Genomic DNA, 23,254 nt, shown 5'->3' with positions numbered 1-23,254 from the left:
ATGAAACCTCTTAAGAGGATATGGGACTAAGGGAAAAGAAGTAAAAAGGAGCCAAAGAATAATGCAGCCAGTTTGATCTTGGACCTCTGCCTCCCTGAGTCTGCCAAAACTGAAGTTGTCAGGCTGTTATCTGTCTTCTGGAAAAGTGTTTGCAAGTACTAAAATGGTACAGAAGTTGTAAGGGGTTGGGGGAGATTGGAAAAAGTAAAGTTGGTTGCTGGGAAAAAAAACCAAACAAAGCACTCACCATAATCCACAAATCCATCCACAACCAACTACCACTAGACCTTCAGTTCCCATTAAAACTATAGTCGTCCGCAAGACCAACTAGAGAAGCATATAAAGGAACCCTTCAAGTTCCCCCAACTAATTCCACACGCCTAACCTCCACCAAAGAACGGGCATTCTCCACAGCGGGCCCCATCATCTGGAACAACCTTCCGACAGACCTAAGATTGGAACCCTGCCTGCTAACCTTCCGAAAAAAACTCAAAACCTGGCTTTTCCTCCAAACCTTCCCTTAAGCTCGAATATTTCAACATAACTCAACTAGATGCTTCCCAATTAGCCAGACACCAGCTCCAGTCACAGTATAGACATAAGTTCTCATCCTCTAGTTTTCTTTTTTGCTATCCTTTTATTTCCAGGTTACTCTAGCCCCCAAGTTCTAGCTCCCTGTTATATGTAACTGTGCTTCGGCCTTCCTGTTATTTGGTTATGTTTAGTTAGCACCTAAGTTCTATGTAAACAGGTCTGATATGAATCTTGTCATGAAGTTCGGTATAGAAAAATGTTAAATAAATAAATAAATAAATGGAAAAAATGTAAATGCGCTCTTTTCCTTTTATTTCACTTTGTTTTCCAGTACCTTCTGGTTTACTTACACTAACTTATCTAGTTCCTTGCATATTATTATCCCTCCTTTTACAGTATAAGGTAGATTTTAAAAGCCTTGCGTGTGCTAAAATGGCCACTTGTGCATGTAAGTGGCCTGAGTGAGAGCTATGTGAATTTTAAATAGCTGGGAACAGAGTGTGTACATCAATGTATGCACACCCAGAGAAGGTGTTCCAGAGGCAGGACTGATGCACATAACTCCAAAGTTTCCTTCACTGGCACATGCATGTTACACACACCCCTTTGCTACAGCTCCCTGTTATAGAACGCAAAGAGCCATACATATAAGGGACTTTGTATATTTGCACTTATAGAGACCTCATAAATAATATGGGTGAATTTTAGATTCACAAGAGTGTACTGCCAGCTGCTATAGCGTTTCCCTCAATTCTTGTTGATATCAAGTTCTACTGATTACAGCTTCCTGTTAGAGGAGAGAGAGAGAAAGAGAGAGACTGACTCTTTATAGGGCTCAGTCTGATACTCTCCATATGGACCATTGTAAGGGGGCACTTTCATTCGGGGTGAGTTTTTGGGAGGTGGGTTGGGGAATTGTTTGACCTTATAAGTGATAAAAAGGAGTTGATTTGTAAACTGTAATCTCTATTACAGTTTACAAATCAACTCCTCTTTTTAGAATTTTCATCACTTATAAGGTGAAACGTTCTTTAATGATGTCAGTTTTACGATGGATACCTCTGAATGTGTCTGTAACACCACCCCCTGACCCCCAACCTACTTCCCGAAAACTCACCAGACTCCTGTGCCTAACCCCAACAGGGAAAAGTGGTGGCTGCATGTTAACTCTGTCTTTGTCCTTTCCCCCTCTGTGATCAGGCATCTTTATTCTGAGCATCAAGTTTTTAGCTTTTCTGTGGCTATAAAATTCCCACTCACTGATCCTCAAAGATATATTGGTAATTCATGATATTGAATAAAAGGACTTCGTCAGTGTGTTCAATTGGTTATGAAATAACGTAAAAAGAATCTCTGATTAAAGAGTTTTCTAACTTACTGCAGACCTCCGTCCTCCAACCACTTAGTGAGACTCCTTTGTCAGTACAGGCTCGCACATAGGAAGAGAGGGCAGCACACATACAGTCCTCACTTTTTGCACAGTTACAGGTGTCAAACATGCAGTTCTGAGGAAACAGAAATCAGTAACATCCGTTAACAGTACTGCTTGCCATGTGGATAGGAATCCCAGGAAGTTGAAGGTCACCAGGGAGAGAGCCCAGTCCTGATTTATCCCCATTATACATCTGGAGATGAAATTTCAATTTCTCTTAGGAAACGCAGGACTACAAGTCCACAGATGCAATGGGCAGAAGCCAGACCAGGTTTGATTTTTCCTTGATGACAAGACACCAGTTGGTAGTAATTCTATCAGACCTTGGCAGTGGTCATTATGATACTACTAAACTTTTAATTTTAGCCTTTCTTTCCACTCCTTTTTAAAGGGAAGGCAGATGTTCTAAGATAAAAGTTTAAATGATAAGCCGTTTTTTACTATTATAGTTATAAAATGGCCTGACAAACAGAGAGTGGCTTTCTTTGCTATCCAACCAACCAGAAGACCTGTGCTCAGTTTCAGGATAAGGTTCCTGCAGGGGAAGTGACTGTAAAAGGGGAAAATAACCTGTATTTTTGACTGTATTACTGCAGGTCTTGTCTTATATGTAGGAAGGGATATGTAAGATAAAAAGGAAAAACAATAGAGGATAGACAGTGGACCTTTGACGAAAGCTGGATGGAAAAGAGTAAAAAAGGCATTTCAGAGGATCATTAAAAAAATAGGAATGCTATGCAAATCAAAAATCACTGGGAACACTTGTCCAAGTTTTAAGATTATTAATCACATGTACTACATTTACAAAACTAATTTTTGTGACAGCATCATCAGCGGCATAAAAAGGTTGGAATGTACCTTTGTTGTTCATTCATGCTCTTCAGGACATAGTGTAAGAGAGAAGGATACTATTTTGGGACATTATCCTTTTGGGAGCTATTTCTTATGTCCTCAGCCTTTGAGTGGGGCTGTAATTTGTTTCCCTGGACAAAAGCCAATAGCACTGAAGTTTGCAAGTGACTGCACCACCTCATTGGTAGCTGTAATAACTGGACTGAGGCGCCACTTGTCTCTTATTGCAGAGAATACCAGCAGGTATTTGAACAACGAAATTCACTGCCACTGATTGTCTGTTTTCATTCTCTCGAGGTGGTCACTGCAATAAAACATTACTTCAATGGGAACAAGAATGGATTTTTCATTTACAAACTCTAGCACCTTGGATGTTTAAATCTTGGGGCTGAATGGGTTCATTTTTATTGAACAGGAAGGATATTTGCATTGAATAAGGGGAACGGCTGTGGGGAATATCAGTTGTTAATTTTTATCCTCCAATTCGCTGACATACATGCTCACAGACATATGTACTCACAGACGCTCATACATGCTCTCACATACATGCTCACTGACACACACATACTGACTATTACTAATCTGCACTCTCACATATGCTCACTGGCAGACATGCACTCACTGATCCTTAGATTCAGATGGGCTCACGCTCTCACACATACTTAGTGACTCATTCCCACTCTCTTTCTTCTCCCCCCTCTGTTTCTGAATAAGTAAAAAAAAATAAAAATTTACTCCCATTGGTAGTCAGGAGTATTCAGGAAGGGCCCCAAAAGAATAGGGTATGAGTAGGTTCCTTGTTGCTGTTCCAGCTTGGAGTGATTGTCTTGGGTAGGGGCAGGCTGAAAGGCCCGGATGCTGGGAGGGGCTGGTAATTATTATTGTATTGTAGCGGGTTAGCATGGGGCACATTTAAAACTAATCGGAGAAAGTTCTTTTTCACTCAACGCACAATTAAACTCTGGAATTTGTTGCCAGAGGATGTGGTTAATGCAGTTAGTGTAGCTGGGTTTAAAAAAGGATTGGATAAGTTCTTGGAGGAGAAGTCCATTACCTGCTATTAACAGCAACTTGAAGTACTTAGCTTGCGGTGAGGTAGGTGCTGTCACCGGCAGAGGAGAGGGTAGACCGGGCGAAGCAGGACAGGGCAGGTGTGAGGGAGGCAGCTGGGAGTGTTTTCCGTTGCCGCGGTGGTGGTGAGGGAGGGAAGGAATAGTAAGAGCAGAACTCAATGGAGCCACATTACTGCTGCCGTTGCCGCGTGATGCCTGAAAAGGGGAGGCTCCTGCTGAGACGATGGTGGGGGAGAGAAGAGAGAGCAGGCGATGGAGTTTCCTTACCGCTACCACGTGCGACCAAAACATAAGGACGGCCACGGGGAACCCAAAAAATAAATAAAAAGATAAAGCTGCTGTGGAGTTTGGCGATGATCACAGGCGGCTCCACAGGCATTGGGGCCCGCTGCGACCAACGCCAACCACGTGATTGGTCGGACCGACCCACCAGGGCATATCCGAAGCCCCGATAGGCCAATCCGCCTCTGGTTTCAACACATAAAAATGGAAGTTACACATGAAACGCGATGTTCACGCATACAAGTTGCATTTTGTAAAAGCCTGAAATATGCAGGTACCGGCAGTGTCATGTGTAAATGTAAATGAAAAAGGGGCGGTTTATGAGCCTTCAAGGGTGGGCTTGGTAGTTTGTGCACAAGTTGGTATTTGGGAAGTGGTATACAAGCCTAATTTACCAAATGTATACGCATGCTTTTACACGTGCTAATTGAGTCACAGAAATGAAATTGCACTTGCCTTTTGCTGCAGTTTTTGGGAGGGAGGTCTGGTTAAGTGCTGGGGAGGGGGGGAGGTCTAGATGAACCGGTGGACGTCGGAGTGACATGGTATTGGTGTAAGCAAACTGTATGGTTGCCAAATGGCTCCGGATTTTCAGGACAGGTCGATTCAGTCCTGGTTTTATTCCCCTGCATGCCAGTATTTATAGTCTTGCTTTTCTTAGGGAATGCAATAGGTAAATCAGAATAAATCCCAGAATACAATGGGGTAAAACCAGGACTGGATCAGCCTGTCCTGAAAATCTGGAGCCAGTGGGTACCCCTTGCAAACTGGTGATTAAAAGCATACCAACAGGTATTTTTCCTAAGCAGAATACATGCATGCTTTATAAAATACCTGCGGTAAACATAGGCATTTTAGAATTATTCCGTGTGTAAAATGTGTGGGTGTGCTTTTATAAAGTAGGTATAAAAAGCATGCAGCTTCTTGCATTAAAAAAAATGTGCTCCTACTGAAACATATGCGTGTGCTTTGGGGGCAGAGATACATTCCCACCACACACAGTTTCCAAAATACAGGCATACCTTTGTGTGCACATGCATACATGTATGTGTATGTTCTGATTTCTGCACACTGTTGAAAATTACCCTCTTTGTATAGACCTGTGATTAGTTGGTTTCTCTTACGATGTTTCTCATATTGATTAGTGAATTGCTCTCACGTGCTATCAAAATGTAGGTTTGAGAGTGCATATAAAAACAAAGACGTGCAAGATTACTTTGCTATAAGCAGTGCTAGTGGTGAGGATTGGCAACAATGATTGATTTTTGTACTTGCAGACAAATAACCCCCTAGGGCAGGCTGTTTAGCCAAAACATTGAAAATCCTGGGTTTGTTACTATTTTATTTATTTATTTTTAGAAGATTTATATACCGATGAACGTTGGGAACATCTCATCGGTTTACATTAAAACAAACTTATAGCTAACCGAGCTTTACATAGAAAATGGAACCAAATGTAACAAGGAACATCATAGATAATTAATAACAAGACAGCATTAGCATTTAACTTATGAGGGGGATTGAATGAAAAAGGAGCAAAAAATATATTATAGGGAAGGGAGGGAGGAGCTATTTACAGTAAATTGGGGGGTAAATGACCATTACTTTCTAAAAGATTATGTCATTTAAATAGAGAGAAGAGCCACCTGAAGTGCATGAAGAAAAGCTTTAAAATACATTTGAGAATTCCTTTGGCCTAGGGACATGAGAGGTTTTATTAAGATGTAACAAACAGGAGCTGTAGGGTCTTCAGCAAGGCACAATGAATTGAACACTTGCCAGTAACTAATGCTGATTACTCTTTTGAATGTGTCAATGTCTGATGATTTTTATTACGAATATAATTATGTTGTCTGCCTAGACTTATAAATAGTGTGCCCTATAAATTTTGGTAAATAAATCAGTGGGTTTTCTATGAGCAAAGTTGATTTATACACAAAATAAGTTGGCAGTAGGTACAGTAGGATGTCGGTAGTAGGTACAGTTAAATCTTTTTATGCCACTTATGCTGCTGACAAAAAAAATATTTATAGAAGTGCTGTATGATGTGAAAAATGGTGATTATATGAAAATTATGCTTCTTTATAAACTCCTGCTGCAGGGATCATCAAAAGAAGGAACCAGAGCCCCCCATATACTAATGCACAATAGCATCTATGTATGATCTATTTTACCTAATATAATTCTATATATGCAAATAGTGAATATTATTGAAAAGCGGTTCATGCAATTTTCATGGGAGTTTACAGAATAGTCCTCACTATTCCTAGAGTTTGAAAACTTTTTTAAAAAATGTTGTTTTATCAAAATCTTTGCAAATTCTCACCTGCAATGGTCTCTTTTCTAAGCTGTTGCTAACTTAAGATATAATTACTGGTACACTACTAACAAAAGGCTCGCTGCATGGGTCCAGAATGGGTGCAGTCTTTTTTGTAACATCGTAGCCCACAATACCTGAAGGAAGAATAGAAACAGGAAGCTACCTTATAGTAGACAGCAGGGTTCACCATGTTGTGACAATACGCAAAAGGTCCTTCTGCATCCATGAGCATTGAGCACCACTGCTGGGCATAATTCTCTACAGAAAGGGGGGAAAATGCAGTTGGTAGCTTTCAAACATGACCAGAATCTTGCTGGACACCAAATCATGTCAGTGTGCCATCTCCACAGTTTGAGTTGATGCTGATACCATGTTTACATTTTGATCCCTATGACACCGGCAGGACCTGCGAGAAGATCAGCTTTTCCCAAAGGATTCATCTCGGTTGCACATTCCGAATGATCTGAAAATCCCATTTCTTGCTTGTTTGTTAGAATGCCTCCTTCTATACGGGTACCAGATACATTTACCTACATTCTAACCCTGTGTATTAATGGTTTTAATGCTTTTCATTGGTTCTTGAAGTTATTCGAAAATCAATAACTTTTCCTTTTCATACTAATCTCCTTTCCTGTGTGTGTAATATACTTAATAATATACATAATGGGGTAGATTTTATAAGGAGCGTGCACGCGACCATGTGTGCGTGGTTCTCGGTGCGCGCACATGGATGCGCCAATTTTACAACATGCGTGCTATAAAATCCGTTGGCCACGCGCACATGCACACCAGATTTTAAAAACAGTGCGCGCTCGTGCGGGCGGTGCACGTGGGGGGGGGGGGGGGTGTGAATTTTAGTAAATTACACGTGGAGACGCAATCGGGCCTTCCCCAGTTCCCTCCCAGTCCACTCCGATTAAGGAGAGGACTGGGAAGAAACGTTCCTACCCCTAACCCTGCTCTTCCTACCTCTTCCCCTCTCCACCCCGACTCCGAAATCTTCCCTATCTATCCTATAACGTTATAAAATCGGGTATCCATGTGTGCGCACCAGCGCACGTTTGAAAATCTACCCCAATATGAACAGTTGAAAAAAGAATTCAGAGGTTTTTAAATATGTGAAAGAGAGGAGGTGCAGGGGAGATATGTTACGTAGGTCATACCCAGCCCTGGCCCCACTCCCTACTACTCCACTTCTACCCATCCCCGACCAACAATTCCACTTCCTTTTTCACTACAAATTATACCCTGGTTATCCAGTTATCTTGGAGCCAGTCGGCATGGCAAGATTTTCAAATCTTACCAATTGTCTGGCTAAGCTGCTCCAATGGCACAGAATATGGAGCTCTAAACATTTTTTTCACGACTCCGTAAAGGGGAAAAAACGTTAGTACTCAGGCCCCCAAAGAATGACCAGAACGGAAGATAGGAATTCTTACCCACAGTTCATGCCCTGACCTCCGTGCATGTACGGTAAAGATTATATTCTAGGACTCACCATTTTCTACGCTAAGTGCACAGGGATCCGCAAAGATGTTTTTGATATCAGGACAGTCAGCTTGTGCTTTCCAGGTGTTGGCGAAGGCAGCCGCAGTTCCTTCCACTATGCCGCTCATAGCTACGAAATCATCTGCCTGCATGCTGTTGTAGTTTCCACAGAGGCCTGGGGGGAAAAAAAAGAGTGGAAAACATTTTGAATTGCTCAACTAAATCAAAAGAAAATTTCCCGCTGAAGGGCTAAGAAGGTCATCGAAATGGCTGCTTCTTACCACAGGTGTGCCTCCTGTAAGCCGGGTCTAGGATGAGGTAGACCTGCATGATGGGGACGAGCTGAACCTGAAGCTGCAGGCCTAGGCTGGTCTGCACAATGATGAAGAATGAAGAAGGTCTGAAAAGAATGGCGTTTGCTGGAGACAAAGAGCATAATAATGGTTTTAGGCTTCTGATGGGATTTAGGACTGCAGTGGTTTGTTTGTCCCGCTAGGGGGCCCATGCAATTATGTGCGCTGAAAGCGGGCGCTGACTTTTCAGTGCCTGCTTTTTTAATGCACGCATGGCGCCCACAAGGGAGGGTGCCATGCAATATAGAAATTAGGGGGTCGCGAGTTTATCAGTGGCCATTTTCATTACTGGCAGATGACCGGTTATGAAAACCGAGTCCGAGTTTACCGGCGTCGGTCTTCATAACTCAGCGGTCTGCCGAGTTATTTTATTATTTTTTGTTTACTTTAAAAAAGAAGTACAGAAAAGCAGTTTTTCTGCTTTCAATGCGCTCAGCTATTAATGCCTGCTCCAGGCAGGTGTTAATATCTGAGCGATAAATGTGCATCTGAGACGCACATTTATCTTTTTCCATTCGGAGTGAATGAGTAATAGGCTTATTCACATGCATTTGCATGTGATGAACACTATCTCATTCACTCCGCGTTGGATGCGCGTTAAATAGGCGCTAATCCCCCTACTGCGAGTTATACAGTGCGCTCGGCTGAGCACACTGTATTGCATCGGCCCCTGTGTTAGATGCCTTATTTCGTAATCTACATTCATCAAAATTTATTTTGGGATTTTGCAGAATAGAAATGATTTAATAAATAAATAAAAACCTTGGGTCTTATTTTATAAACACTTTTTTGCAATAGACAAACTTGAACAACTTCTGAAGTTTTAGATTTTCTTCAAAGTTAATCAGAAACGAGATCGAGTCAGAATGTTTTGCCTGTGAAATCCAAAAATTAAGCTTCTGGTGTGAAAATATAGCTCAATTGTTACTCCATCACTATGCTAACAAGGAACTCACACCTTGTGGATGCTTAGTCAACATCTTAAAATGCGTTCTTACTTTGAGTATTATATTTGCTGAAATGATCTTTTATAAGCATACTTTGTGATGGCAAATGAGAACCACAAATCCCATCAAGCCTGCTCATTTTCCCTTCATGTTAAATACTGCAAGCCATACTTTTTAAATTATTTTTAAAACACTGACTTCTGGTTTCAACTCTGCAAAATTCTTGAGCAGAGGGTTGATACTGAAAGGATAGCCAGCTAGCTAAGTTAACAGATAAACGTATCCAGCTAATTTAGCTGGGATATTCAGTAACATGGCCACACCGCTGAATATTCCCAGATAACTATATCTGACTAACTTTAGACCTGCTTGATAGCAGGGCTAACTTGTCCAGCTAACTTGGCCAAAGAAGTGTGAATATTGCCACTTATCGAGTTAAGTTAGCCGGATAAGTACCTCCTCCCCGCTATGCCCCCGGCCCACCCACCACTTAGCCAGCTAAGTAGTTCTCCAGCTAAGTGGCAGCAGCTGAATGGAGCCAGATATTCAGAGGTCACCACTTAGCTGGCTAAATCCCTGCTTATCCAGCTAAGTGGCGCTGCATATCAACCTCCAAATATCGGCAGATATTTAGCTTGTGGAATATTTTTCTCATACTACAAAAGAACGATATTATACCCACTACACAAATACTGAGCTCTTTCTTACAGAGATTTACACCTGTGGCTCATTTTTTTTTGCATACCCATGAAGTTTGCAGAATAGAGGTTTATGTAAGTAAAACTATGTAAAGGAAAAATATAATTAAAAACTGGGATTTTGTCTTACAAACTGTAAATTAGTGACATCATTTCACTCCTTCCTCTGCACTCATCTCACTTCAAATAATTAAAAAGAGACCTGCCACTTTAAATGGGGGTGTGGCTAGCCACATTCAGAGTTATTTATTTTTTTACATTCTGCTTTTTGGCACTTCAAAGCAGATGACATTCAGGTATTACAATCTAAGTTTGTATCTGAGGCAATAGAGGGTAAAGTGACTTGCCCAAGGTCACAGAGAGCAACAGTGGGACTTGAACCCTGGTTCATAGCCTGCTGCTCTAACCACTAAGCTACTCCTCCACATGATACATGGTGAACCTCACCTGCTGAGATGGGCAAGTTGGTATAGATTGAGTTCAAAAGCACACTACCACTGGAACTGATAACAATCTAACAGAAAAAGAAAAGAAAGGGGATTTTAACAAGCCTGGTAAGAAAATATGAAGAATTACAAAATGAAATAAGACGTAAAATCTTTTCACAAAGACTAGTTTCCTTCTTTGGGTCACAAATTTGCATATGGTTATCACATCATTTATTACTTGAACTTCTGCGTAATAACTACATAAATAGGAAATAAAATAAAGACAGAATTTTAAGAGTTGGGGGCATCTAGGGCTTATGAAAAGTGTGAGCTGGGAGTCACTGAGCATTTTATCTATGGCACAAATTTGAATAAAATTGGAAGAAGGGTTCAAAGACTATTGGAGAGGGGAGAGACAGACAGACACATGTAGGGAGGAAGAGAAACAGACACATAGAGATGATGATCTTATAAGGCCATTTCCCAATAGGAAATTAGGCTAAAAAACTGAAACAGAGATCTCTTACCTGGTAGAAGGTTTTGCTCTCTCGGCTTCAGAAAGTGTCAGCAAATGCACATTCTGGTAATTGCTCTGGGCTTAGCTATTGCATGCACATTTCTTCTTTACATTTTAACAATTTTTTCACTGTATATTACTAGACTGCGTCCTGTGATATGTCAGCTTTGTATGCTAAAATGTGCAGTATACTTAGATTCATGTATTGCACATCCAGTTGTAAGTCCCTTTCCTCCACCTTGGCAGAGGGGTGACATTTCCAATCCCCTCTGAGCAATGACCATGTAGCAGGGTTGGGACATGGATTCTGTGATGGGAATGGGATTTATCTGTAGGCTCTAAAGCAGGGGTGGGCAGTTCCGGTCCTCGAGGGCCACAAACCAGTCTGGTTTTCAGGATATCCCTAATGAATATGCATGAGAGAGATTTGCATGCACTCTGCCTCAGTTGTATGCAAATCTATCTCATGCATATTCATTAGGATATCCTAAAACCTCGACAGATTTGTGGCCCTCGAGGACTGGAATTGCCAGTGATCTATAGGGATCACTTAAAAAAAAACCATAATCAGTCCACTCTCAATGTGCTGTCTTTCAAAAAAATAAGAGTTTACTGATCCAATCAAAATGTTCCAGGAACAAAACTAGACCTAGTCCAGAGTACAAAACCACAAAAAAACGCAGAAAGACATACAGTTCCTTCTGGTTCTTAAAACGGGGGTCATTTTCAAATCCATCTGCGTGCATAAAACTGGCTTTTGTGTATGTAAATGGTTCTACTAAAATAGACACAGGCTCAGTTGGCGTAACAGTATGCACATAATCTGGTTTCAAACATATTGCACTGCAAAGTGCATTATTGGGATTTGCATGCATAATTTTCTATTTTAAAAAGTATGCTTATATATTACATCGCACAAGTTACCTCTTTCAAACAGCAGGTGTAACTTTGTGCGAAGTAATGTGTACACATCCTGGGCCAATTACCCCAGCTTTTTCAAAACTGAACTTTAGCAATTAAGTTAGCTTTGGAAATACTTGGTAAAGTCTGTATGTGCAACGTCCATGTACACTTTACTGCTATCCAGGCTACTTGAAAAGTTTCCTCATAGCTTCCAAACGTCCAGAGGAAGCCTACAAAAAAATCTCTATAGATATCCACAGGCACCAGCTAAGAACTCTGGAATCCATATTCAGTCACTGTCCCAGACAGCAAATTTACTGGATAAACTTATCCGGCTAACTTTGGACATATATTCAATAGTGCAGTTGCACTATTGAATATAGCCGATTTTCTTAAAGTTAGCCGGCTAACCTTAGGACAGATCTTTGGCCCGACCAAAGATAGTTAGCCAGATAACTTAGCCAACCAACTCAACTCCTCCCAGTTATGCCCCTGGAATGCCCCTAACTTAGCCAACTAGAATTGAGCCAGATAAGGTTTGAGTTATCCGGCTACATACTACATACTTTTGAATATGGACCTCACCATTTCTTTACAAGGAATATAGGCAGACTGCTCTCAGTGAAACCTGCAGCTTTTAATCTGCACTGTATGTCTTGAGCACTTACCGTTTGCGTATTGAGAATGAGAGTGATGCTCCTTAAACAGGTCTCACTGTCCCTTAGACCACACCTACGCAGCTCTCCCAAGACAATGAAGGTGTTGTTTTTACAAACCTGGAAACACAAAATAGCCCATAACATTGGGAAATATTTATTCACAAGAGGTATTCATAGTAAAATTGACATCAGTAAAGCATTGTAGCCCTTATAAGTGATAAAAAGGTGTAGATTTTGTACAATACAGCTAGCCCTGCAGTTTAAAAATCAACTCCTCTTGTTAGACTTTTCATCACTTATAAGGACTACAATGCTTTACTGATGTTAATTTTACTAGGGATACCTCTGAATGTGCATGTAACAACACCCCCCCAACCCACCTCCCGAAAACCCATCCCGATTCAAAGTACCCTCTACAGTGGTATATATTTATTTATTTATTTAAAATCTTTTCTATACTGTCATTAAGTTATATACCATCACAACGGTTTACATACAGGCACATAAATTAAAGTTAATAGATGTGTACGGTAGTACATTCTAACAAGTGCCAATAAGGTTCGGTTTCATCATGTCATAATAAATCTTATTTGTTGATGTAAGTCTTGACCATATATACATGTAAGTTACTTACTTACAGGTATAATTCTCATGCTCTTTGTAATCTCTGTGTAATCTCATGTTCTATATAGAGGTAATGGTACCTCTATATAGATATCAGACTGACACCATACAGAGGTTCTCTCTCTCTCTCACACGCAAAATACGTGTGTAAAGGCTGTAGAAGTTCACATGGCAACAGTATTTTAAATGCTACGCCCATACTTTATAAAAGGAAGCATATTTTTGCTCGCGCTGCAATACGTGTGTTTATGGGTGCATGCGTGTTTCTTTTAAAATTTCCCCGATAGTGAGAGAATATATTTAGCAGAGGTTTACTCCCTAGCGTCTCACCGCTTCCCAGCATTTCTCCTCTGTCCTCAACATGTCCCCTCTATCCTTTCCCCTAACGGGACGGGGTAACATTCAAAGCTGCTTCCGCATGCCTATATAGGCATGTATATGGCCGCATGCAAAGTTACAACAGTTTTTTGTAACCTGTGTGCAAATGATATGCGTAGGATATAAAATACAAGTACATATGTGCACAAATATGCTCACATATGTAAAAACTGCAAGCCATGCAAGTTCAGACTTATCCAGATAAGTAGTGGTATTTGGCTGGATAAGTTTGGGAAGAGCTACTTGTCTATCTAAGCAGTGCTTTTCAGATTTATCCAGCTAAATTAGATAGTCAAATAAGTAGTGCTTTTAGACTTATCTGATTATCCGATTAAGGGGGATATTTTCTATCCTTATCGCACGCGATAGCAAGCGGTGGTGCGGAGTCGGGGCAGCGAGGAGGCGGACGTGGAGATATCTTCGCTGGCAGTGATAAGGTCAGCCACGTTATCGCCGCCAGTAGCGCGCCCAATAGCGCCACCTTTCACAGTGGCGCTATTGGGTGCGAAAGCCGGCAGCAATAACACCGCGGTGGTGCGATCGCTGCCGGCTTTCGCAGGCCTGCCGCTCCCCGTTACCGCCGGGATTCACCATTCTCTGCAAGAATGGAAAATCCAGGCCTTAGCCAGATAAATAGCATTTTAAGACTTATCTGGCTATGTAGTACTTTCTTTTTAGACTTACCCAGCTATCTTACATACAGACAAGTAGCGCTTAAGGGACATCCAGCTAAATAGTGCCTGCTACTACTTAGCCAGATAAGTCGAAATTTAGCCTGATAAGTGCCGCTATTTATCCAGATAAGTTTAAGTTTGCCTGTCTGAGTAGCAGCAAAGGCACTATTTATCTGGATAAGTGTACTTCAAATTTTAAAGGGATATATTTTACACGTTATTTAGACGCATTTACCCCATAAGTCGGCTTTTATAAGTGTCAGTTGGGGATTTTCTAACATGCGCACGACAACGAATTAACCAGTTTAACCACTTAATCTACCAGTTTGCCCAGTCCACATCTGCAGCTCATGAAGACCCTCCTGGCTCGTCAGCCTGAAGTCCCCCCATTTCACCCAAACCCCTGACCCAGTCATGTTTTCACTTTTAAGATGTTAATAATCACTTACTCCAGATATGGCTCCCTATCAAACACAGAATCCTCTATAAATCCCTATCAATAATCCACAAAGCCATCTATAACTCCACTCCAATGGACCTCACCATCCCTTTACAGCTTCACTCCACCTCTCGTCCGTCTAGACAAGCTCAGAAAGGCACGCTAAGAGCCCATCCTCTCAAGACTTCACTTAGCAAAAGAGCTATTTCCACTGCCGGTCCTAATCTTTGGAACTCACTCCCACCAGACCTTAGAATTGAACAATCGACTCCCACCTTTAAAAAAAGACTAAAGACCTGGTTGTTCAACCAAGCATTCTCTTAAACTTAAACTCAATATTTAAGCTTTGATCTCCAGGACGGTCCACCACTTTGTATATAATTACTCCTATTAAGTTATTATTATTTATTTTTTCCAAGTTCTATTTACCCTGTTCATTGTATGACATTATTCTTTATACTGTCAATCTATTGTTGTAATGTAAACCGAAGTGATTAGTAACTTTGTTACCAGAACTTCGGTATATAAAACTGTTAAATAAATAAAATAAATAAATATCGAGCAGGCGTAAATATATGTGAGTAAGATGCCAAATTTATAAGCGCAAATTTACTCACAGACCCTGATTTGCACGCCAAAGATGAAGTTTTTATAATAGTGTATCCTCACATTTATTCTATTTTACACTCGTGCTATTTTTTATGTGTGTGACTTTTGAAAATTCACCAATTATTGTCTTCTCTCCTCCTTCCCTTTCTCCCCTGCACCTCCTTTTTTTTTCCATCACCTCTCTCAGGGTCCACTTCTCCCTTCTCTCCTTTCAGAAGGGCACGGTTCCCTTTAACGCCTCACTCAGAGTGACTCCAGTGGAAACGATGGCCTTCCTTCCCGACAGCAGCTCTGGGACGCCCTTCTCCTTAGCTGCAGGGGTTGCTCCAGCCTCCCTTCCCAGCAGCTCTGGCCTCCCTGCTTGGCTGCAACTCGTGGTGACTCCCAGCTTTGACAAGGGATCCAGTCCCTCCCTTCATCCAGCAACTTTCTTCTTCCTCCTGGGGTGTGAGCCATGCGGTCGTGGCTGCAACATGCATGTGCATACTGCTCCCGCAGTTTTTTGTCGCATGCACGATCTGGGCCCATTGCCCCACTATCAGTCTTCTGGGGGAGGAGAATCTGGAAAGCACTGCGGGCCTACAGTTATGTTTATGAAATTAGGCTGAAACTCAGTTTAAACTAATGTTCACCTTTGCAAACAAAACCACAATTTATTGGTGAACATTGGTTTAAAATGAAAACAAAGGACCCTAATGATGCTGAGACAATAGATTTTACTGTTGCCCTCTATATGCCATTATGTTAGGTGGGCCTGGATTTGAACTAGTAGTTTAGGGACATACATAGCAGGCCTGGTATACCAAAAGTTGCTTCTGCCAGTGCCTGTATCTCATAATCACCTTCTACTGTTTTCTGAATAGCATTTTTCCTCTTCAGGTCTCTCTGAATGGAGGCACTTTCTTTTTCAAGCAGACCTGTCACTGGAACAGCAATTTAACTGTATTTGCCTGCTTTTGTGCTTGCTGCCTTGTGTCTCCTTGCCAATTGTGTGAATTGGATTGTTAGCTTGTTCCTGTCTTCTGCCTTCCTTGGACTGGCTCATTGAGTCCTAATTCTGGCCTGGCCTCTAAATACACTTCTGCCTGCAGTTCCTGCTCTCTGTATTCTCAGATTGATTGCTTCATGGTACAGACCCTAGCTTATTCTGATTTACTAAGACTATATGTGGCCTACTGCTTTGGCCATCCTTTCCTGGTCTGAATGTTACACATTACAGGTAATTCAAGTCAGAATACATTTAAAGGAAGTTGCACAACAGGATATTCAAGAATGTGCAACAAATTTTGGTAGCTTATCTGACTATATTGTTGCACATTTTTTCATATTGATAGTTTTCTCAGTGCATTTAGAATCACACGTTTTTAAAGTAAAAGGCTTTGCTCATATTTTTCTCTAACTTAGGGTCTATGCATGCTGTTTATCTTGGTCCCTTGATCAAACAGCTTCCATTCACAGTTTGAACTTAGTCTGATGCATTGCCCTATATCTGAATGGTAGTGCTGATGGGTGTGGTGGCAGTACTGTTGGGATGTGCTGCAGGGCAAGACCTGTTTTGTTGTGTGGCTAAAGATCATTCTCTGAATCACTCAGTAAAGGATGATGATGTAGTATTCTCATTTTTGAACCCATACCTACACTCTAAAATCCCAGGTTAAGCAATTTCCTTGCTGTTAGCTCAGATGCAGTCCTTTTCCTAGGGTTGTCAACTTGTATATGTTATTTTGAGGGGCATTTTAGAGCACAGATTGCGAAAGAAAATGTGGGATAGGAGTTTTGCTTTCCAGGCTCGCTGGAAAACCACGTCATGGGAAGGGAAACTCCATTGCCATTTCTAACTGGTTTTTTCCTTAGGCCTACGCTTAGTATAAAGAAAATGTTTGCTCCGACCGCAGCATATGAACAGCCCCCAGCTAACAGGAAGTCAGCAGGAAACATCTAGTGCAAGCTTTTCTGCAGCCCCAGAATAGCTCATGACCTACTTGCTTTTCACACCTAGATAATTTAATACAAATGCCCATGACCAGCTAATGACCTCCCCCCTCCCTGCCTGAAGACTGACCGCTTGCACCTACTGCCCACTTGCACCCACGTAGTAAAAGGTCAGCATAAACACTTGTGGTGGAAAACATTGTAGCAGGAAAATATGTGACGTATGTATCATATCAAATACTATGAGATCATTTACAATAAAAGAGCAGCCTTCCCAAAAGCCTGGGAGAGCACGCTTCACCCTGAAGACCGTCTGAGGTGTTTTCATTGCGACATGTGGTGACCCCGACGTGATGTAAGTCTTGATCCAAGGAATGACCCGAGACGTGACAACTCCCTGCTCATCCGGCTGGACAGAAAGCCTAGATGCGCATCGTAAAACAGCAAAACTCGTTCCCACAAACGTAAGTATTTTTTTCTCAGCGAGTTTGCTCCCACCAACAGACCCGTCGTAAGTATTTATTCAGCGAGTTTGTTCCCAAACATTCGTGAGTATGGGAGATAGCATTTCAATTCAGCATAGAAGTCATGTGGAAGAATTGAAAATATTAGTGAAGAATCATTATTTAGTCACCAAGGGAGAAAGGGTACATATCAAATTGGGGGATATGGAAAAATTGATGAAAGAAATAGTTTGTCGTTGTCCCTGGTACCCCGAATCAGGAACTCTAAATGTAGAAGATTGGATCCAGATAGGTAATAGTCTGCATACATATCCACGAGCTCCTTTAAAGCAGTTATTGCTCTGGAAAAAATGTACAGAGACTTTAGAACACATCAGGACTAAAAATCTCAAGCCACCACTTTTAGTTCATGCATCCTTAGACACAGACAGTAAAGAAACAGACAGACTGTCCGTCAGCACAGCTAGTACACACCCTCATCCCTTACCAGATTTGCAAAAACCCTCAGGAACAGCAACTTCGCTGTATCCTCAGCTTCCCATGCCAGAACCCATGACGCAGTCCATTCAGACCTCTCAGTTTGATTCAGAAAAACAGCTCCTAGGCACAATTGAACCACAACCTGGCTAGTGTGGTCCAATTTGCAAAGAAAATCTTACAGGAGAAGAATTATTAGAAGGACTTCAAGTCTTTCTCAGTAGAGAAAGGACCAATGAACTAGGGAGGACAGTATATGAATCCATAGAACATCTGGGAACACACACTCACAAGGCACAGTCCCCAACCACGGCTCCCGTGGTTTCCTCTGCGTTCATCTCAGAGAAAAAACCTCAGGAAACTAAAGACACTGAAATCAGAGAAGCTAGTCTCTCTCCGCCTTACCCTAAAGCTCTTTCACCACCCATAAATTCCCTGTATCCTGAGCTGTCACTGCCTAACTTCGCACAAGCATCAAGGAGACAGGGTTTCCCTGAGCTTCCTGAATTGTCACTGATTGAACCTCCTGACCTGTCACCTAACCCTTGCCTCCAATCCATGCCTATTTTCCTTGAGAATAATGAGGAAGGCACGGACAGTAAGGAGGAAGTTGAAAAAGTCACTGTAGCTTCAGCTGTCGCTGGTCCTCCAGCAGCACAAGTTGCCAAATTAGAACGTTCATTTTTTTATGTCACCATTTGGGTTGATTCATTTCATGGATGGACGCTTGCCTTAAGCCCACAAAAAAGAGTCTGTCCTCTGGAAGGATCTCTGACAACAATTGAATTGAACACCGCCCGGAGTGCCGTACGCAGTAAAAATGCTCCCAGGTCTTCCAAGAAATTAGCCAGGTACTTGGGCCAGGTACTCCTAATATCGCAGCAGCGATATAAGCAAGAACGGTTCCAACGTGAGAGAAATGATTTAATAAGACAGTACAATGCTCTATTGGAAACCAGAATAAACAAAACATACGTATTTAAAGCACATTTCCCTACAGGAAATGATAGGGGCCCCTCGCACATCAAAAAAGATTCAATGTATGTTACAACTGTGTTGAAATTTGGCCAAGACACTGTAAATTTCATGTGAAATATTTTCCTTTTCACAAAGTTAAAATTGGACCAAAATTTAAAATGACCTCGTGATTCTGAACCTTATATTTCATAGCTATTGATTACATTAATAGTGCACAGAATTAGTTTTGTTTAGGATAAAGTAGATTAGGATAAAATCTGACTATTGATTCATTGAATGGAGTTCTCTTTCCTCTGTTTATTTTTCTCTTGAGAAACACACTGTCTTTCTGTTGTTAACTCGTGTGGGGGAGGGAGAACTTTTGAAAATAAAAAACCTGAACTTAGTACTGCAGTTTATCTCTCTAATTCTGTATTTGTATATATCTCTGATATACTGAATTGAGGTTACTGACAAAGACATTTCCTAGTGTTAAAATTTACGATCAGTGCTGAACGGAAGTAAGTTTTGTGGTGACAGGCACAGCACTGCTTATAGAAGTATTCTTGTCAGTGACTTGTGCGGCGAACGGAAATAAGAAAAAAACAGTTACTTTTGTTTAAACGGAGCATATTCAAGCTCTACTCATTTGATAATTAACTGATGTTTAAGTTCTAATTATTCTAATTACTTAGTATTGCACATTATACTTCAGCTCAGAATCTTATTGCTTAAATTTATTCTAGGTTAACATCTATAAAGTGATGATAGTGCATCCACTAGGAGGCACTGTGTTATTCTACCAAATGTTACTACCAGATGTACCATATTGTTTTTGTTATCTTCATAATTCTTTGAATACTAGTTTTATTTCAGGAAACTTCAGTTTTATTTTCTTTTTCTAAATTTTATTCAGAATTCTGAACCTTTATTTTTTACTAATAGACATTGCTACATCTAAAGCAATCCCTCCCAAGTTTTTTCTTGCAAATCCAAATTGATTTTCTTAAATGGTATAATAGAATTAATTCTCCAAGGTTAAAAATGTAACAATTTCACTTTAATCATTACCTTAATAATTTTTTGCTGAGTGCTAGATTTTAATATTTTCCAGATTGACAGTCTTCCTGTCATAAGACATGTGAAGATGAACGCTTTACTTTGCAATTTTAACAATTTTTTTCAAACATTTCTTACACATCCTTTTGATTTTTTGATCTTTGATCTAATTTTATTTCTGTTACATCTTGCTATGACACTTAAGCTGATGCTTCATTGTTTTTACTCATAAAGTGGAAAAACATTATATAAGATTAGTACTAGTAGAATTATAGCCATAATGAAATGTCATTAATTAATCTGAATTTCAGTTTTTTCCCTATATTAGGTACCCGACGCTACAAGAAACACATATCACAATTTAAGCCTTGATGAATGAAAAATTGATACACCTTGCTGTAAGATTGACTATGACATCATTAAATTTTATTAATCTTGCTGCAGCAGTCAGCGCGAAAAGCAGAACTAGCTGCAGTCATTCTACCCTTGCAATTTTTATCAATGCTAATTTAAACATTATTTCCGATAGCCAGTATGTTTGTACTGTTGCTTCTTCTCTTCCTGGAGCATAAACACAAACAAACTGAAAGCGGGAAATGCCATGCCATTGGACTTTGCCATTGGTCTTCCCCCCAAAACACTTTAAATCATCTAAATATATCAAATTCCAATCAGACCACAGTCGCGGATAATCATTATGGGACTAAAGTTAGTCACCCACAACCGTCACTTTTGTATTGCCTAATACTGTCTGGCATGGTCCCGTTCCTGGGCATGCTACTGTGCTTTCTTTCACAGGTCCAATTTGGGTGCCAATCCATTGTATGAAGCCGTGGAAAGATGGAAAGGTGTCCGGATCCACAAAACCCGATCCCAAACTTCTCCCTGAGCCTCCACAATCCACAGACGGTCAGAGACCGGACTCCCCGCAAACAGCAGCCCTGATGACCTGGAGATAGATCAAAGCCCTATCCCACCAATCTGCACAACTCTTGGAACAGCAAAGCTTTGAGAAAACTCCAGAGAACTTCTTATTAGCTGCCTTTTCTTGCCTGAATGCCAACTCATTAACAATTGTGTTCTGTATACTCATATTTAGCTTCATCTCTCCTGCCATTGCGATGTCTGAACAAGAACTATTGACAATCCAATATGTACATTACCGATGCACAGACTTTATCACAACTATTGAACAAACAGATTGCTGGGTTTGCATACACATGCCAACCCATTCCAGAGAAGGACTATTGATGCATGCAGTTCTTTTTAACCTATCAGGATGGACTACTTACCCATGGACTTACCAATGGGTCCTTTATAAATTCACCAGTCAATTACACAGTAATGTATTTGAATAGTAGGATACAAATTAATGCTGTTTTTGTTGGAATAAAATAATGACAGTATCACAGGGCTCAGGCTAGGGAAATACTCATATTGCAATCAAACCTTCATTCTGCACCACATCATATCTAGAAAATACTCCTTCCCTAATGCAACCATCACTGACCACATGCACAATTTCACAAACATCTCCTGGCTCCAAGTCTCAGAAAGACTATTCTCATTGCTGTATATATATATATATCAGATTATAAAGCAAATCTTACACATACCATAGAGCAGATAGAGACCATGATTGCAGAAGAGCCACCCTCAGATAGTACACCAGCATCCCCCTGGGACTGGCTATAGTCCTGGCTTCCTAATATCGGTGGTATCACACGACTCCTTCCTGTTGCATTCCTGATAAAAGGCTTCCTTGTTTGGCTTGGTGCGTTCAGTGCATATCCTATCTCATATCCATTCTAAAACCTCAATTTCGGCCTGGATAAAGAGATGTTCTGTATGTTGCTTAAAATTAGATAAAAAGAAAAAAAGGAAAGACGAGATGTGGGATAGGAGTTTTGCTTTCCAGGCTCGCTGGAAAACCACGTCATGGGAAGGGAAACTCCATTGCCATTTCTAACTGGTTTTTTCCTTAGGCCTACGCTTAGTATAAAGAAAATGTTTGCTCCGACCGCAGCATATGAACAGCCCCCAGCTAACAGGAAGTCAGCAGGAAACATCTAGTGCAAGCTTTTCTGCAGCCCCAGAATAGCTCATGACCTACTTGCTTTTCACACCTAGATAATTTAATACAAATGCCCATGACCAGCTAATGACCTCCCCCCTCCCTGCCTGAAGACTGACCGCTTGCACCTACTGCCCACTTGCACCCACGTAGTAAAAGGTCAGCATAAACACTTGTGGTGGAAAACATTGTAGCAGGAAAATATGTGACGTATGTATCATATCAAATACTATGAGATCATTTACAATAAAAGAGCAGCCTTCCCAAAAGCCTGGGAGAGCACGCTTCACCCTGAAGACCGTCTGAGGTGTTTTCATTGCGACAAGAAAAGGACACAGCTGAAAATCCCACTGACTTGGACTGGAAATGGGACTGGGTTACCATTTTTTGCAAGACATATTCCAACGAAATAATTGGGCTGTGCCTCCCTCTGAATGAGGGAAGTTGGCTGTGCTAACCTGTGCCTTCTTGACAGCAGTGCTGCTCAGCCTATAATCTGAAAAGGGTTGAGTTTGGCTGAGTGTTGCTTGCTTACCTTTGACAGTATGTAGTTACATTCCCCATGAACAGTATAACGGTTATCATCATAGCTGGTGATATGAGATCCTCCTTCCACAGAGCATGTCGCATGGCATATAATGTCCTTGCAGCTCCACTGCCCTCTAAAACATGTGCTAAGCAGAGAGGAAAGTTTAGGGAGTTTGGAGGGTGGGAGCAAAATGAACAGGCTAACTGGCTCAATAACATGCCATCTGTGCTAAACATGGTTATATGATCGTGCAATAGCAAACTAATGAACAGGAAATGTTTGATAACATTATAGTATAACTGTACTGAACCCAAAGAATATTGGATTTAATGGACCCTGTTTGAGGCCACAAAGGAAGGTGAAGTGACAAGCTATTTAAGAAGGCCAGGTGAATAAAAAAACAGCTGTTTAAAGCTTGAACAAAGGCTGGGTGAAAGGCCATATAATGATGACTTGGGTGATAATGAATGCTTATTGAGGCTTTTGAAGGCAGGCCGGTTCAGAGCCACTCACTGCCATTTTCAGTCTCATTACATGAGGCATGGCCCTCAT

At 41.0% G+C, this 23,254-nt stretch overlaps 1 protein-coding gene across 1 annotated transcript in view; it reads right to left on the bottom strand.

The window, feature by feature from the left end:
* The window catches only part of LOC115079486 (mucin-5AC-like), a 186,495-nt gene that overhangs the window by 132,590 nt on the left and 30,651 nt on the right, over positions 1-23,254 (bottom strand). The window contains exons 8-14 of the mRNA XM_029583111.1: positions 22,709-22,847; positions 12,476-12,603; positions 10,427-10,476; positions 8,263-8,400; positions 7,992-8,156; positions 6,657-6,751; positions 1,913-2,039 (exon numbers count right to left, since the gene is read on the bottom strand). Coding sequence (XP_029438971.1) covers positions 1,913-2,039; positions 6,657-6,751; positions 7,992-8,156; positions 8,263-8,400; positions 10,427-10,476; positions 12,476-12,603; positions 22,709-22,847 — 842 coding nt within the window. The remainder of the gene's footprint in view (positions 1-1,912; positions 2,040-6,656; positions 6,752-7,991; positions 8,157-8,262; positions 8,401-10,426; positions 10,477-12,475; positions 12,604-22,708; positions 22,848-23,254) is intronic.

Source organism: Rhinatrema bivittatum, chromosome 17 (assembly GCF_901001135.1).
Source record: "Rhinatrema bivittatum chromosome 17, aRhiBiv1.1, whole genome shotgun sequence".
Taxonomy (NCBI): Eukaryota; Metazoa; Chordata; class Amphibia; order Gymnophiona; family Rhinatrematidae; genus Rhinatrema; species Rhinatrema bivittatum.
Note: the sequence above shows the minus strand (reverse complement) of the source record. Positions and strands in the feature narration are given on the sequence as shown.